Below are 19,159 nucleotides of genomic sequence, written 5' to 3' on the forward strand. Positions count from 1 at the left end.
CATTGGAGAGATTTCAGTTCACTACATTTCCTGTAGACATAACCGGTAGTATCAGAAAATCTTTGTAAAGTGAAAGATACCTTCTCTATATTGTAACTGCAAGAAAGTCCCTGTTGGAAGATTTCTCCACTTTCCTGTTCCAGTAATGATTGATAATTCTGGATTTCTCATCACACTTTCTGTTCTAGTGACAATAGTTACCAAGGCAATTCGAGAGGGTAAATCTATCTAACCTTGGTACAGACAGCAATCAAAACTCAACAGGAATGCTAACCCTTTCCTACTCTGAAACAAAAAAAAATGTTTTGGTTTAAAAAAGGTCTTTAGTCATTTTTCAAAGATATAAAAGTCAACAGCTACAAATACTGTATCTGCTGACTTTTAATAAATAGGCACTTACCTATCCTTGAATAGAACACTGTCCCAACCCAGGCCAGTTCTTAACTGGTCTTTGGGTCCCTAGCGGCTTCACAGCTGGCTTCCCACTGCACATGTGCAAATGGCACTATGCTCTGTAAATGGTCCCGCAGCCCCCTGGGACCTGTTATGTGTTAAAGAAGGTTGGGGGGGGAGATTGAGAACTTATAATGGGGATCACCTAGAATTGGGAGCTGGTACCTGACAAAACTAGCTACCCACTCCCCCCCAGAAAAAGTCGACAAAAAGGGGGGAAGAGGACGATCAATGACATTTCCCTTTTAAGGTAAATTTCTGTACACTTTTAATGTACACTTTTACTATTTAATGCGAAAGTTCCTAAACCAGTTGTCACAAATAAAATATGTGTGGCAATGTGTATAAATCCTGCTTCTGTATAAAGTGAAATAAATTTTCAGAAATGATCAACAAGTCACTGTCAGTACATACAGTACATCAATCTGAACAATACTCTCCCAATTCCCAATGTGGCAGCAATGGTTGGGACCCTGTGACATCATGTCTGATGTTGAGGTTGCAGACAGATTTAGTACAACACTTTTGTGGGAAAAGTATTAAATCTGTCACCGTCCAATAGTCAGCTATAAAAATTTTTAAAATCAAAATGCAATCATATTTTTCAACTTTCTAATATGTTTATCAAACACTGGCATGAAAAAAGTTCAACAACATCTATTACATAAGGGGTTCAATACTTGTTATATAGGAAGTTGTTCTATTTTCCACTACTGTGATTGTGAACAATAAATTAATTATATGCCTTTTTAATGCATCTACTTGCAGTTGGTTGCTTTTAAGATTAATGCCCACTGTAGTTCGAGTGGAATTTTCAGTTAGGGACAGAAGACACATGTCTATAGGCGCAGGTGTCAGAAATACGGTCATCTAAGGGTGGCAGTGCTTTTCTCCCCTCATATTGCAGAGCTGCAAACATTGTGCTGACCAGGTTTCAGCAGCACTGGCAGCTAGCTTAGATTAAATCCTTGGACTCTTGCTAGTCCCAGCTGTCATTTTGTCATCCAGGATTCACTCTGTTTTATGGAAGGGAAGAGCTGCTACTCCTCTGTGAAATGATACTTCAGACCAGGAGTAGGCAACCTTTTGAGTACAACCTTTTCAAACAGCGTGCCGAAAAATGTTTTAAAGAAATTGAGAGTGCCAGCAACAGTACTGTAAACTTCACACTTTCAATCATGAAAAGGAATTTTTAAATGGTGAATGATGTAAATGACTTGAATAATAGCAAGAAATAAATGTATTGAGCTTTGCACTTTCACATCTCAGATTACCCTAATTCCAGTACCTTCACAGCTCAGATTAGCCCCATTTCCTGCACCATCACACCTCACAACAATCCAATACCTGCACCTTCACACCTCAGATCACCCCAATTCCTGCACCTTCACACCTTACATCACCCCAATTCCTGCACCATCAGATTTCAGGTCAACCCCAATTTTTCCACCTTCACACCTCAGATCACCCCAGTTTTTGAATCTTCAGATCTCAAATAAGCCCCAATGAATGCATCTTCACATCTCAGATCACACAAATCCCTGAACTTTCAAACCTCAGATCACCCCATTTCCTGTACCTTCACCCTTCAGATCAGTTCCAATTTGTGCACCTGCACACCTCAGATGAGCCCCAATTCCTGCAGCATCACACCTCAGATCCCCCCAGTTCTGGCACTTTCAAATCTCAGATCACCCCAATTCCTGCACCTTCACACCTCATGTCGGTCCAATTCCTGCACCTTCAAACCTCAGATCAGTCCCAATTCCTGCACCATCAGATTTAAGATCAACCCCAATTTCTCCACCTTCACAATTCAGATCAACCCAGTTTCTGAACATTCAGATCTCAAATAAGCCCCAACTACTGCACCTTCACACGTCAGATCACACACATTTTTGCTCTTTCAAACCTCAGATCACCCCAGCTCCTGCACCTTCACCCCTCAGATCAGTTCCAGTTTTTGCACCTTCACACTTCAGATTAGCCCCAATCCTTGCACCATCACACCCCAATTCCTGCATCATCACACCTCAGATCTCTTCAATTCTTGCACCTTCACATCTCAGATCACCCCAAATCCTGCACCTTCACACCTCACATCACTTCAATTCCTGCACCTTCACACCTCATATCACCTCCACTTACTGCACCTTCTCACCTTAGATTACCCCTTTTCCTGCATCTTCAAACCTCAGGTCAGTCCTAATTAATGCACCTGTAAATTGGTAGTTCACAAATTAGCCCTAATTCGTGTGCCTTCATACCTCAACTCCTGCACCTACACACCTCAGATCAGCCCAAATTTTTCCACCTTCATACCTCAGATTGCCCCAAGTCCTGCACCATCACACCTCAGATTACCTTTGTTCCTGTACCTTGACATCTCAGATCACTCCAATTCCTACACCTTCACATCTCAGATCAGCCCCAGTTCCTGCACGTTCACACCTCAGATCAGCCTCATGTCCTACACCATCACACCTCATAACACCCCAATTACTACACCTTCACATCTCAGATCACCCCAGGTCTTGCACCATCATGCCTCAGATCAGCCCCCTGCACCTTCAGAATCCAGATCACCCCAATTTCTGCATCTTCACATCTTATATCAGCCCCAATTCCTGCACCTGTAAATTAGTAGTTCCCAATAGCTAACATGGTACAGCAGTGCAGGGGACAGAGGTCAGCAGGGCAGAGGACAGTGGTCATCAGGGCAGAGGATGGGGTCATCAGGGCAGAGGACTGGGACTGGGGCAAGTGGGGTAGTTAGTGTATGGGGGTCAGGGAGGAAGAGAACTGGGATCAATAGGGAAGAGGGCTGGGTTCAGCAAGGCATAGGACAGGCTCAGTGGCACAGTGTACTGGGGTCAGCAAAGCAGTGTACAGGGGTCAGTGGAGCAGTGTACAGGGGTCAGCGGACAGAGGATGGGGTGAGCAGGGCAGTTTACAGGGCCAAATGAGACTGAGGACAGGGTCAGTGGGGAAGTGTACAGGAGTCAGCCAAGCAGAAGTCTGAGGTCAGCGTGGCAGAGGATGGGGTTGGTGTACAGGGGTCAGAAGCAGGGGCGGACTGACCATTTGGAAACTCGGGCAGTGCCTGAGGGCCCGGGGTCAGTAGGGGGCCCCATGAGATGCTCCTGGTACCTTTTTCATAGGCTTTTTTGAGTTTTGGCAAGGACACAGGGACCCCATGATCCCCTATTGCCCGGGGCCCCATGAGTTGTCAGTCTGCCGCCGGTCATAAGTCTAGGCATAGCAGAGCACAGGTGAGATCAAAGGATGTGGTCAGTTGGACAGTGTACAGGGATCAGTGGGGCAGAAGTCTAGGGTTAGCAGGGCAAAGAATGGGGTCAGTGGGGCAGAGGTCAGTGGGACAAAGAACATAGTCAGTGGGGCATTGCACAGGGGTCATAGTACAGAGGTCAGTGGGGCAGAGTACAGGGGTCAGTGGGGCAAAGGACAAAAGTCAGAGGGGCAGAGGATGGGGTTAGAGGACAGAGGTCAGCAAGGCTGAGAACAGGGGTCAGTGCTGGCAAGGCACACAGCAGAGCTCTTCCTCCCCATACAGCACATAGCTGAGATCAGATTTGTTTACAGACAGAGCCTCCAACTGCGCAGTGTGTCGCTGGCTTCTGCAGCTTTGCTGTTGTTCCAATCTAGAGATCAGAGCAGCAACATAACAGGCAGCTATATGCCATGCAGATGGAGGATGTATCTGGAAAAGAATCTGATTTCAGCTATGTGTGAGGATGGCAGGAGCAGATCAGTTGGCCAGGCACATATCCATTTGGGGGGCTGCAGGTGAGAGAGAGGCAGTTGGTCTCCTTCCTGTGTAAAGAGCCACAAGCATCGGGCGGCTTACTGTCTTGATGGGTCAGGTGTCTCTGGGAACTGAAACGGGAAAGAGTCAGCTAGGTTCCTTCCCGTGTAGCCACTGGCAAGCATCGCAGCTGGCAATACTGATGGGTCAGGTGTTTCTGGGAATGGAGGTGGGTGGGACCGGAGGCGGGAGAAAGGCAGCGGAGCTCCTTCCTGTGATGCCAGCCGCATGCATCCGCAGATGACTGTGTTGATGTGTTAGGTGTCCCAGCCTTCACATGCCAGCATAAATGCGGCCATGTGTCATGTCTGATACGCGTGTTGGAGGTGGCCAACCCTTGCTTAAGACAGTGATGAAATGAATCATTGAGAAATACCATGTAATGACCTTATTGTTACATTGTATTTAAACCCGTACATACATGTGCAGATAAATAAGTAATCTTCCTTTGATTTAAAAAAAAATTAAATACATGTTCCTGTTTAACCCTTGGTTAACCCCAATCACTGCTAATTAATTAGTTTTCCCCTTCGCTAATGTTTTTGTTATTGATATTAAATCTATGACAGGCTAAAATACACAGTGGTTGGATGCTTTAGAAAGCAGTGTTTGTGTTTAGAGCCATATGCATTCAGGGATGCCCTGAATGCAAAATTCCTGGCCAGACCACCCATGTGCATGAAGCCTTTACTGAGAAATACCATGCAACAACCTTATTGTAACAATTGAATACAATTTTAGTAAAGTAACCTTTCAAAAAAAACCAAAAAAAAACCCTTTGAATATAACATGCTTCCTATTTGACACCTTTAGGCTTGGATCACACTGCTGCGACTTGGGATCTGACTTTAGGCTTGGTTCACACTGCCGCGACTTGGGATCCGACTTGTGAGACCCCAAGTTGCATGACATGTGAAAATATTATTATTATTCAGGATTTATATAGCGCCAACAGTTTGTGCAGCATTTTAAGAAATGAAATCCCATGTTAGTTAATGAGAGCTGTCTTAATTAGCACTACTGTAGTTGCTCCAACTTTTGAATAGGATCCTGTACTTCTTCAAAGCAACCTCTATCCAAATTTTGCCCATAGACTTTAATGGAAGTCTCCTCCAAGTCGGATCCTCATCTATATTGATGTGATTTGTATACAACATTACAGGAAGATTACACAGGCATTCCCTAAAAGTTGCTTCAAAGTTGCATCAAAGTAGTACTCAAGTCGCCAGGATGTCACTCTGTAAGTCGTGGGAATTTCTGGTTGCAGTAGTGTGAACCAAGACAACCTCAGTTAACCCTAATCAGCCTTAATTCATTATTTTCTAATCATAGATATTACTTTTTTAATTGCTCTTTATCTATTGAAATTTCAGCATTTTCATTTTCATTGGTTTGCAACATTTTTAAGTGTGGAATTCAAATAAATGCACTAAATAAATAACCTTGCCATATTTTTTCCTACTAACTGTTACATTATTATAAACAGGACAAGTCACACAATAAAATGTTGTTTTGTTTTTAATTTACATTAGAGCTAGTTTTAAAACTAACACTGATTAAACAAAAAAAAAAAAGGCCATCAAATTTTTTTTTTTTTATGTGTCTCCTAGGTTACTTTCACATTGGAGCAGTCTCTACTGTCCCTCTGAAAAGTGAACCACACAGGATTGCTTTCCAAAGGACAGTACAGCGGTGTCTTTCATGCATTCAAGAGGTGATACTGCTGCCTCCTGAATGTCTTCTTTTTTGTGATTTTGTTTTCCCATTGACTTTACGGGCAAGTTTGAAAGGCAGTGCTGCCTTTCAAACTCAGAAAGCCAAGTTAAATTTGCCATGGCAATGAAGCAAAGCATCATGGCCATGGCATGTGTACAATCCCCTTCGACTGCTATGTTAGGCTTTTGGTGGGAGGTCAGGGGTTCATAGTCTATTGATTGATTGAATAAAAAATAAAATAATTTTTTTTGCCAAATGACATTGCCAAACTTAAGATTTGTTTGGCCTCAACAATTATATATGCATTACTCGGATTTATTTCTAATGTTCAACTGGGTTTTAAAGATAATCTTTTACTTTGCCTATATAGGAATAAAGGAATAGACTTTCATAAATACCCCCTACCCACTGCTACTCAGCTTTGCTGCTCCATTTATCCACTGAAGGCCTTGGAAATACATAGTGGTGAGGAAGAGCATGTACAGTGGGGCAAAAAAGTATTTAGTCAGCCACCAATTGTGCAAGTTCTCCCACTTAAAAAGATGAGAGAGGCCTCTAATTGGCATCATAGGTAGACCTCAACTATGAGAGACAAAATGAGAAAAAAAATCCAGACAATCACATTGGCTGATTTGGAAAGAATTTATTTGCAAATTATAGTGGAAAATAGGTATTTGGTCACCTACAAACAAGCAAGATTTCTGCCTCTCACAGACCTGTACCTTCTTCTTTAAGAAGCTCCCCATTACCTGTATCAATGGCACCTGTTTGAACTTGTTATCAGTATAAAAGACACCTGTTCACAACCTCAAACAGTCACACTCCAAACTCCACTATGGTGAAGACCAAAGAGCTGTTGAAGGACAGTTAAGAAGAATCATAACTAATCAAACATTATAGAGGTTCCCTCATCTCTATTGATTATACTTAAAACATACAGATAGAGTCACATAAAATCATTCATCCTTAGCTCCTGTACCTGTAAAACAGTGGTTCTCAACCTGTGGGTCGCGACCCCTTTGGGGGTCGAACGACCCTTTCACAGGGGTCCCCTAAGACCATCAGAAAACACATATTTCCGATGTGTAAAGAGCAGCTACTGTGTAGAAAGCAGCTGCTGTGTTGAAAGCAGCTACTCTGTTAAAAGCAGCTACTGTGTTGAAAGTAGCAGTATTGGAGGTAAAACGACACTCATGAATTATAATTACTGGGTATATAATTTTATGGTTGGGGGTCACCACAACATGAGGAACTGTATTAAAGGGTCATGGCATTAGGAAGGTTGAGAACCACTGCTGTAAAAGGTAACATCCAAATGGCTCTACCATATTCACATTTATTTGAGAAAAGAAGAACAAAATTAAGTTCAGCTATAAATCTTTATATCTCAAAAGAGCATTCCCTTTACACTGATACATCAATGCTGCTTGAATTACCATCATAAAGTGAACCTGTGCAGCAACGGTTCAACTAACACCTTCCTTTTTCACAACACAGCTATAGTGTATTACAGGAATGTTCTTGTGAAATATTACCCCACATCCTTCTTTGCTAGCAAAGTATAGTAAACACACATAAGTAGTTTCATAGATTGGCCAACAATCACATGGAGCAATGCTTGCTATAGATACCAGCAACTTTTAAAATGAACATTTGTCATAAGGACACCAATGTTTAAGTCTACCCTGTAGAACCAAGATTTGGCTAAAGATATGGCTGCATTTTGTTTAGGGTGGAAAAGAAGCAAAAGGAATATTTAGGTGGTATATTAAAAGGAGATCAGAGGCGTGAAGAAAAGTTGAATGTGCTGCTAGGGCGTCAGCCTTTAAGACAAACCTGTTGCTCTACCCTGCATGGGAAAAGCGCATGTTCAAGAAAGAAGTGATACTGCCATTGATGGATGATCTCTGTTAGTTTACTGGCTGTAATGATTAATCAGTTACTTCAGAATTTGCAATATGTGGAGGTCCTGGCTTCAATCTGACTTTCCAGATTTTTGTTGCTCAAGGTTTTAAAGTCCGAGACACCTAATAAGCTCATTTTCTCAGAAGCAGCTCAGCAATGGCAGCCCAGGTTTTTCTTAAATATATTAAATATCAAGATACACAGATATGGGCAGCACAGTGGCTAAATGGTTAGCACTTCCACCTGGCAGTACTAGGGTTGTTGGTTCAAATCCCAACCACAGCACCACCTGCCTGGAGTTTGCATATTCTCCCTATGCCTGTGTGGGTTTCCTCCCACACACCAAAGACATGCTGGTAGGTTACTTGGCTCCTGTCTAAATTGGCCCTAGTATGTGTATGTATGAATGTAAGTTAGGACCTTAGATTGTACACCACTTGAGGGTTAGGGACTGATTTGAATGTACAATATATGTAAACCACTGCATAAATTGACAGAGGTATGTACTGTAATAAAAAAATATAATACAGCTGCTGTACTGGACAAAGGATTTCTGTTTCTTCCCATCCAGAGCTGAGATTTGCACAGTTCCGCTGTCTATTAGGGCAAGGGACCTGATATTCTCTATTGGAGTTAGAAAACATTTATTATTGGCAAGCTCATCTATCTACCACTCTGTTCTCTCCTTGTGTCAGTATGCTACTAATAGTACTGATTGATTCCTTGTGTTGCTTCTCCTTCTGCTAGTCCTGCTGTACAGGGGAATGATTACAGGTTAAATTCAGGTACTTATACTGCTTACATTGTATTTAAAGGAGATGTATGCGGTTAATAAAAAACAAACACACATACTCACTTCCATGCTGCAGCATAGGTGTAATGCTGCACCTGTCCCACATCGGCTCCAAGCCTGAGAACTGACCAATCACATGACCACTGATCGTCCAGTTCTCAGTCTTCTCAGAGCAGAGAGTGGTGACATGCAGAGAGCCAGAACAAGCTGTCAATTAAGCACCTGGGTGAATCTAGACAATATTGTCAGGATCCTTACAGAGCCTGGATTGGCTCTGTGGCATCAGCTGGCAGCGGGTTTTAGCCTGCTGTTGGCTGATTTTGGATCACAGGAGAGCAAAAGTAAGTGCACTACTGTGACCTACAAGAGAAGTATGGCAACCAAAAAAATAAATGCCATGATGCATTATTGAGTACAGAGTTGCATTTATTCATGTCTTTTTATCTGCCCAGGGTTCTGCTTTAAAAACCATTCAAAAAAAGGTCTATGATCCTACATTCACAAGGAGATCTAATGTTGCTGCTGAAGAGTTCTACTTAAATCAGACTCCCGTATGGTCAGTGGTATCAGAAGAGATCAGCATAGGTCTGTCACAGCTACTGGATCTCTTCTCTACGAGTACTAAGGGAAATTACTGTGTGGTGTTCCCAGCTCTGTATTCTCAGTCACGGACTAAATCAATTTTTTAATACTGAAAATAATCCAGGATTAAATACATCCCTATTTTATAATAACATGGAAAACACAGTTTTAAAAACATCCAGTTTAATAAACACACAGAACTATAATACAAAGATGATGTGACAAGGAAGATGATGTCAATTTCGAAATGGAGCATTTCCAGTCCTATGAAGAAATGAGAAGTGAGAAATGTATTGCTGGAATGCAGACTTTTTTTTATAAAAGGAGAACTGACCCTTGAAAAAATTGCCATGGTTATGGTATGTGGCTTCTCAATGATTCATATTGATGATTACATGTTATACATCACATACTGAAAATGGACAGAGAAAAAAATTATAGCCTCTACCTGATGAAATGATTACTGTAAAAAGTGCCACACAGAAACCTAATGTAGATGTGTAACCGACCTACAGAGGATTCATGAAACATCAAGAGAAACCATCAGGCATTGCTTTGTGTCTAAAGAATAGAGTCACTTGAGGAAGATACATACCTTTGTGATACACTGCATGCTATAATGCATGCTAAGGTGTGTAGCTGGGTCAGGCTACAGTATGTCATTCTGCAATTCACAGACATTTGTTGCACAGACTGAGACTCCCTTTCTTTTCCTCTTGTGTTCAGTGCAGAGTAATCATGTCATTTTCTGCTGACAGAGTGGGAAGTGTTTCTGAAAGCAGATGATCTTGGGACTTATAGTCTTACAGCCTGGTTATACTGTACTCATCAACATTATCTGGACTACAACTACCAGAAGTAATTAAACCCCAAGGAATTCTGGGCAGAGATATGTATTTCCTTCTTGCAGCCATGTTAGCTCTCTTGGCACAGGGACTTGGAGACTGACGGAGGGGGAGTGTGACTTCTTCCAAGGAGTTCAAGGCCATGGTTCAGCGGTGCACCAAGTGAACCCTGTGCAGTCGCACTGTACCTAATCACAGTGTGGGGCAACCCTCAGTGTTCCAGGGACTGAGGCATTATATGAAGATTGAACCGGGCCTCACCAGGCATTGCGCAGGCCTTTTCACCATTGGGTTGACCAGTTTTCCAGAGGCCAGCAAGTGGCATACTGTACTGCCAAGAGCCAGACATCATGCAGCGGAGTTCGGTTGTGCCACTCTCCAGAGGTCTGGTGAAAGGGCATATCCTAACAATCCTCCTTGTATAGACACTGCATACAGATACCATTAACCTGTTATGCATCAAATTGGTATGCGCTGTGGAGGAGTGCTGTCTGTCAGAAAGTCCCTTTCTATGGCTGGTTGTTGTTGCATGGTGGTAAATCTGTGCTCCATCCCAAGCAGGCTGGAATTAAGGGACACACTCACCGTTGGGGCTGCCCTATCCAAAGGGACTCCATCTGTGGGGAGCAGGGGCGGACTGACCATTTGGAAACTCGGCACTGCCCGAGGGCCCGGGGTCAGTAGGGGGCCCCATGAGATGCCCCTGGTACCTTTTTCATAGGCTTTTTTGAGTTTGGGCAAGGACACAGGGGCCCCATGATCTCCTATTGCCCGGGGGCCCCATGAGTTGTCAGTCCACCCCTGGTGGGGAGGCTGCTGACTGTATAATAATATTGCTGAATTTCTGCTTAGTCATTTAAAGGAGAAACTCCTACTCAGAGTTAATATATTGTGTTGTTTATTGCATGTAGCGTCATGGCCTAGAGAGAGCTGAATGACCATGGGTCTCCCCTTCCCCCTCTTACCCTGGTTCATAGATCTACTGAAGATTTGACGGTGTCTCGATATATATTGCTATGAAATAAGGTTTAATGGTGTTACTATTTCGGTACGTATTGTTATAAATCTGTGACAGACTCATCTCCGTAGCAAAAGAGTATATTTGTTTGTTCAGGGTCTGTTTCCTTATTGACTTAATATTTCCAGTTAAGTATTTCCTAAAATTCCAATATCTGTGTTGGTGTCTGCAGTGACTCATCTAACCTGGTGTGCCAGAGGGGTTGAGGTTTAGGGCAAGGCAACAGGGGACCCAAATACTCAAGAGGCTCTTTGGGGGGTAGAGCTACACGTTCATTGTGTAAAGATGGGTAATCTATTTTGAATGGACTGCAAATGCATGTCAGCCCACCTAAAACTAGAACTGGCCCTTTTTGTCAAGACACCGCAAAACACAACAGTATGCTTGCCCTAGAGCATTTATGAATTATTGCCTGAAGGTGGAACTCTAACTTCAGCTCAGTAACTGAAGCTCAGAATAAACACACAGCTGAGTGAGAAAGAATAATGTACCACTCCTCTTCCTTCCTTGGTTTGTCCAGCCTTTCTCAACTTTTTTAACACATAGGACCCCCTGAAAAATCTTTCTGGTCTCAGGGAACCCCTGCAAAAAATTACTATGTCTAAAACTCAATTACAATACAATAGTGTGTAGGCCAGTGGGAAGAATGCTTCTAACACTTGTGCCATTGGGAAGAATTACCCCCTTACAGATAGCTAAAAAGATCAATGATATCAGTAGAAATGTATCTGAGAGTCAGAAATTTCTCATTGCTCAAGGAACCCCTAGCAACCTCTGGAGGAACCCTAGGATTCCACGGAACCCTGGTTGAGAAACCCTGTTCTACAGTATAAGAAGGAGACAGTCTAAAACAGTGGTTGTCAACTTATGAGCTAAAGGGGGGCCCTGAGATCACCAAAGCTCTGCACATATTGTTCAGTATGTGTAATGCTTGTGAGGACTGTCAGAAACTGCAGACCTTACAGAGGAAATGAGAGTCAAAGTGTGGGAATGCTACATTTTTGCCTTAGGATATGCTGCATAAAACAATACAAAACTGGGAACATGTTACATGAGGCTAGTAGAGATCAATACTATTACCCTAATCAATGTTCCCACTACAGACTGCTGTGGTCTGAGGGCCACACATCATATAACAAAGGACCACAGGTTGGGCATAAGGGATCTAAAAGGAAAAAGCTGTTGCTGCAGCTGCATTCTTTTTCCAGAGAACCCATAATGCTTTTCAAAACCAACTACTCTGTATTAAATGTTTATTTCTACTGAGGACCCATTTAGATCCATGTGAGGTGCATTTTTGTACTGTTAGCTAGGTGTACTGTTATGCATCTGAATTTATTTCCTTTGTGCGTTGACGTGCTTTGAGGCTTGTTGGTATGCAATTTCAAAGGATTTTTTCATTTAAAATTTGGAGTGGTTAGAGTTAACATCCATTAACCATTGCTTGTTAATATGTGTTGCCAATGCACCAAAGTGTGTGTTGTATTCATTTTGATGCACTGCTCTGATTTCTATGGACCTTTCAAAGCATTACAATGCGGAAAAAAATAGACATTATATTTTTCAAAATGCACTGCAGTGCTGAGATGGAACATACAATTTTATGCATTTTAGCATGTTACAATGTGTGTTTTAGAATGCAACCATTTAAATAAGTCCTGAATGTTTATTTCTCTTAGAGTCAAGGAGTCTGCTGTGTCTCTTAAAGTGACTCTGTTATTTAAAATAAAGTTTGTAAAAAACCTGTTTGCAAAAGAAGACTCTTAAGACCTTACCCAGGAGTCCTCACTTCACTTTCTTCTAAAACCTCCAGAAGAATCTGCAGCAGCTAACATGTCTAAATATGTTGGATGCTTGGTCCTCTATTGCACATTGTGGTTCCCAATGATGATCCCTACATTGTTATAGGACACAGTAATGATATAGGAGTTTGTGGGAGGAACCACAGCATACAATGGGGAAACCTTCCATCTGACACACCTGAACATGTGTTAAAAGCGAAGACTGTGCTGAAAGCCAAAGCTCTTGAAGAAAGCAAAGTAAGGACTCACCAAACACCAAAGAGGTTGCAGGCAAGCATTTCTTAGAATTTGTTTTTCCAGTCGTTTTGAGGATTTTATGTTCAGAGAGATATAAAACATCAATTTTAGAAATGCAAAAAAATCATAGAAATGAAAATAAAATGTATGTATAGTTAAAGCTTTTTTTTTTTTTGGAAGAGAAAGAGGAAGATAGAGAGGGGAAGGATTAGAATCACTATCAAGTTTTTACTGCTCTCTGTGTACCTGCTAAGCAGATTAACCAACTCTGGCGTCCTGGTGACCCCATTGTTACCGAGACAGAAGGCAATAGAAAATCCAACATTTTACAGTTTTCACTGGAATGGATGTAGAGGAGAATCTTCCAAAGGGGACACCTGTTTTCCAGTAACAACCATCTAAGAGGTGTTTTTCCCTCACATCCTCTCACTCCCAGTTATGTCTCCAGGACAGCAAAGGCAGATAAATCTCCCCAGCAGGACACAGCAAAAAAGAAAATGGCAGGGTTTTTATCCCTCCAGTACTATCCAAAGCTAAACAACAACAACAAATGACTATGCAATTAATTTGGTGTCCCTTTATTAAGCCATTGATGCAAATGCCAGTCAAGGTCCAAATCTAATGCTGCAGGATTTCTTTGTAGATACAAGTTTTGTAACTTCATAAAGAAGACCCAATGGCCTGCCACAACAGCAAATGATTGTTATCTAATATATATGAACACCAGTAGTTTTGCTGCTAAAGATGCATGTGCGTGGCATTTTGACAACTGGTGGTACATGCAAGAATGAAACTACCTCTTCCTGACTACCTAAAACTGAATAGAAACATTTTGGCTGGAGTTGACACCCAGGGAATAGGTTTTTCAAGGGTTTTTCCTGTTTTGTTACATTTTGTAACTAAAAATGATATAAAACACATTTTAAGTTGTTTTATTATATAACATGGGGAATTTAAAAAAGAACCTTTAATGTGAACTTATGCTAAGGCTATCAACATATTGTATGATATGCATATCCCTCACAAGCAGTAAAGAAGGAGGCCCCAACTGATCTCTGTAGCTGCATGTACTGTGAAGTTATTCATCCTCAAAGATCACAATAGAGATTCTTTTAGACATAATTCAGTCAGTTTCTAATGGCTGACAGTTGCTTGTCTACATTAGAAGACCAGCAGGCCATCAGGTTTATGGTGCCAGAGAGAGGGGCGAGGTGCTGTGATTTCAGTGCCAAAGATTTGAAAATTAAATTTTCCACAGTTCCTGCAGCTACAGAGGCCAGTGATGATTTGTTTAAAAGTCTTGTTACTGCTTGTTACAAATATGTACTTAATTTAATGTCTATAGTTTGAGGATAGGTGCACTTTATAGGATACTAGCACTAAATGTATGCATTTCAGGGTTTATATTAAACTGGTTGGCAGGTGGCAAGGGTACACAGTAAAACTGTTCCTATAAGATATGTACCACCCCTGCCTTGGGCTGGCTACATTTTTTATATTCCTCTTATGTAGCCAGCTGAGCTACAATTCATTTTTAGGTCTGTTGAGGTTTTCCCTAAACCTGGTGGTTGATAGCTCCTGTCTGCTTCTGGAAGAATATTCCAGAAATAAAGTGGAAGGATTGGAACTGGAGTTATGAATAGTTATTTGACCATAAAAAATCCCTGGGAGGCTGACCTGGAAGGTGTGGCTGTATAGAAGGTAAACATTTGAGAGAATATAAATGGTTTCTTTCTCCCCTGGGGCATCTTCCCTGGGAGGAAGCAAGTGTGTGTGTTCCAGAGAAGCTACTGCTACTAGGCCTCAGCAGGTACCATGTAGTGGGCGCCTGAAAGATGCTACCTATAGAAGGTGAGCTGGAGAAGGAAACTATAACTGTAAAGAATTGCAAGGGAGCTGAATAGGAGCAGACACCTGGGCATTGTGAAGAGGACATTTTGCCCATAGCTCTAGCTACTCATAGGGTCTACGATTTGTCTGCCCCCTCTTATCATTATTATTTTGGAGGCTGCTACTATAGGGCCTAATACTACTGGAACAAGAATATTTTTCAAAAATCTGTCTTCCTGGACCTAGGTGCTATTTGGTTTCCTGTACCCCCAACCCTCCTCTCTGCATTTTGTTCAAGATCTGCAGTAAAAGGTAAAAAGACCCCTACAATGAGCCTGAATCAGGGTGGGCAACCTACTTCAGAGGTTATTGCTACAATTATGTAATGGCAGTGGTTTTAAGATATTACTCTGTTCTGACAATTGCAAGAATAGAGGGAAAAGGTTTCCAAAAGATAGACTTACCCATTTTCAGAAGCCAGCCCTCTCTCTGTGGCTTCTGAAAGGCAAGTGTGAGCTCCCAGGTATCTTCCTCTTCAGGAAGCCGAAACGGTTCTTTTTTCAGACTTTCATACATTTCCTGTTCAAGGAAGCATAATATTAGTGTTACCACCTTAAAGTGGATACAGGGATTCTTATTTCTTTCAATAGTGTAAAACAAGTCAGCACTTATAGTAGGCATTTTACAGCTGTTTTTTGCCTATGCACAGTCATTTATCTATTGCAAATGAATCTATTGCTACAATGCACCTACCATATTACAGGAGGTACAAGCTGTGATGACACTATGGGTGTAATCCAGTGACTGGAGACAGAAGTCATGGTATATACTTCTCATGGGACAAGAAGAATGGAGTGTGCCTTGGCACTCTTATATTTGTAGAAGTATCATGCTGCTTCTAATAATAAATTGTATGATAAAAGTAAAATTTATTTAGAAATAGTAGTACTTTGAGACACTGACTCAGAACAGTTATATACTGTAGATCAGAAGTTTTGACTGTCTTCTGACTCAATTTTGACATGCTTATTCCAGGCCAGTGACTTAGAAAGTACTAAATTCAGAAGCAGCCAGTATTTTCAGGAGGCCAGCAACGGGAGTCAATGTACATTTCTCAGCACAGGTTTTATTTATGGATATACTGTACATTACATACAATATATACATTACAGTTGTACTTACAGTCAGCAATTCTGTGGGTAGATCACCACCTGGATGTACACCTTTGTGTATGGAAATGAATTGTTGCAGGTCAGGCTTGTTTTTAACGCTTGGGTTGTGCAGACTTGTATTTAGGATGATCAGCGAGAAGGAGACTATATAACAACTATCTGCAAACATAAAAAAATGAAAATTAGGGAAAGAGCTATTTCAAAACAATTTGTTAGAGTACACAAGACACTATGTTTTACATGCGGTTTGTATAATTTTCCAGTTTTAAAAGTAATATACAGTACCTACTGATTTTAGTATTTAACTAAGCAGAAAACTGTAACATATCTAATTAATAAAAACATTTTGATAAATGATTATTGTTAACAGTGTTCTAACTGAAAAAAAAATACAAAGTATTGTCTAAAATTTATATACCGGGGATCAGTAAATATCTAATGGTTACTTACTGCTTATCTGTCTAAAAAAACCCTGAACATATGCCTAATGCAGTGTTTCTCAACTCCAGTCCTCATGGACCCCCAACAGGTCATGTTTTCAGGATTTCCATTATTTTGCACAGGTGATTTGATCAGTTTCACTGCCTTAGTAATTACCACAGCTGTTTCATCTGAGGGAAATCCTGAAAACATGACCTGTTGGGGGTCCATGAGGACTGGAGTTGAGAAACACTGGCCTAATGTAACCAGAGGTACCTTCAGCACTCCAAAAAAGTGTTGCTTCCACAATTCCCTCCCCCCCAAACTGTCTCTCTAATCAGCCGACTTTGACAGTTCTTGTAAGTTTCAAAGACTTGGCCAATCCTGGGATGGGCCTACTAGAAGTAAAAGCATACAGAAAGGGGGCAGGCTGGACTTCTACACTAGGAAGGTGTCCAGACTGGCTAATTAGGGAGGCAGTTGTTTCAGGGAACCTATGGCACTTTTATGAGTATTGAAGGTATGTGCAGACACCTCTAGATGCCCACACTAGAAATTTTTTGGGGGAGACAAGTGTATGTTAAGCTGCCCATACATGTGGTACACTTTAAAGTGTATCTTACGTCATGTTTTGTCTAGTTTTGGATAGAGTGTGGAAGGGATTAGAACTCCTGTTGGGTTTTCACTGTGATTCAGGACTCCACAACAAAGATTTACCTTTGTTTTCTTCCCTGCTGACATTGGTTTCACCAGACTAGAAAATATTCAACAGAGACACAGACAGAAATTCAATTCTGAACAAAACTTTGTCTCTGACAAAGCCCTAGATAGTAGTAAACACTTGTCAGGGGTTTTAATCCTTTCCTTTCTACCCAAAACTAGGAAAAAGGTTTTGCTTGAATATCCACTTGAACAACCACGTTTCTACCTCTGAATGATATTGCTGTCATGCAAATCTAATGTTTCATGTGTATTGGACAGTCTCTTTCATAGTTTATGCTGCATAAATGTGAAATAATGATGATTACCATCATTAAATCATACAAAAGCCACATATTCATGGATTTTGGTCTCCTAAAATGATTGCTTGCACATTATACATGGCCCCCTTAACATGGACCTAACATTTAAATCCACGCTTTACATGAATGTGTAGAGTAAATGACAGTTGTACTAAACTACATTTCTCATTTTCAGTAAAAGTTTATCTTTATTTGCAATAATTTACCATGGATAAAAAGCTGCTACATCCCAAATTCTATGGAGTGACATAAAGCCTGGACAGTCTGGGCGACGTGGTCTATGAATAACACTGTTAAAGATGTTCCATGGCATTACAATCGGTTGAGTATCTATTATTTTCTTTCAGTCATACCTGAATGAAAGACTTGCAAAGCATAACCAGAGTACAGTACTACTAAGTTTTAAAGAGGAAAGAGTGCATGTGTGATAAGAAAATATGGATTCCTCCTTGTGCACATACAAGTTAAAATTATGGATAGAAAAAAGATTTTTAATTAATAAAAGATAGAGTAGATGGCCAAATGCTGCATGCTTTTAGGTGCATTTAGCTTGCCTTTAAGATCAGTTTGAGATGCTTCTGAGATCCTACTACTTTTAGAGGTGTTTCTGACCTCTGTCTGATCTACTTTTAGACTCCTTCTGACCCGATTCTTACCTCTTTCTAAAATGCTTTAAGCACTACTATTGCCTACTATGGAAATAAAAGTGGCTCTGACACAAACTCTTACAAAAATGTAAAGATTAATCAGTGGGCTAATTCTTTGACATGAATATCTAAAAGTCATTACATGGATTGATGATTCACATTGTACTTAAACCTATATCAGACGCACAAACAAGGAGGATCGGCAAAGTACAACCATAGACTATGGTCTATTAGAATAAGTTACAATAGACAGTTTTCTTTCCCATAAATATCTGCAAAACACCACAAGGAGGAGACACTTCTAGGTCTCCTCCCCACCCCCGTGGCTGGATTGTGAAAGGTGAAACAGCAGAGCAGACCAATGAACTAATTTCTCTTTCAATCTTCTCTCTCCTATCAGCACATTTCTTCAATTATAGAATAACTGGTTGGCTCATTGAGCTGCTACTCCCTCGTTCAGAAAAATTCAGGTGCTTACACTAATTAAATGTATATATGCATTTCATGATATGTGAACATGGTAGCTGTCACCACTGTAGGAGCTTCCATATTCCCCCAGTCTTCCTTTTGGGTTTGCAGGTTTTGGCCATTTGAATGGCCAAGTCGCAATGATGTTGCTCCCATGCATGCGCGCAAGAGTCACGGCCGTGGCACAGAGTTCTGAATAGATGGCATTCACTGGTTGTTGCTAAAGTAAATAACTCCTATGCTGTGCATCTTTCCAAGATATTTACTGTACCTCCAGGTAAGTTAAATATAGGTTTATCTGTAGGTAAAAATTAACCACCTGACTTTACTACCACTTTAATGATTACAATTTTATTTAGCATTTATTTATCATTTATACTGCCCTGCAGTTGATCTTTGATGCGGTTATGTATACATTTAAAA

The 19,159-nt window shown here is 41.1% G+C and overlaps 1 protein-coding gene across 1 annotated transcript in view; it reads right to left on the bottom strand.

The window, feature by feature from the left end:
- The window catches only part of CYTH4 (cytohesin 4), a 126,623-nt gene that overhangs the window by 23,522 nt on the left and 83,942 nt on the right, over nucleotides 1-19,159 (bottom strand). Inside the window, exons 8-9 of the mRNA XM_089681937.1 lie at nucleotides 16,190-16,338; nucleotides 15,472-15,586 (exon numbers count right to left, since the gene is read on the bottom strand). Of these exons, the coding sequence (XP_089538063.1) occupies nucleotides 15,472-15,586; nucleotides 16,190-16,338 (264 nt within the window). The remainder of the gene's footprint in view (nucleotides 1-15,471; nucleotides 15,587-16,189; nucleotides 16,339-19,159) is intronic.

The sequence above is a fragment of the Staurois parvus genome, unplaced genomic scaffold (genome assembly GCF_062004578.1).
Source record: "Staurois parvus isolate SC_StPar_1 unplaced genomic scaffold, SC_StPar_1.0 ptg000282l, whole genome shotgun sequence".
NCBI lineage: Eukaryota > Metazoa > Chordata > Amphibia > Anura > Ranidae > Staurois > Staurois parvus.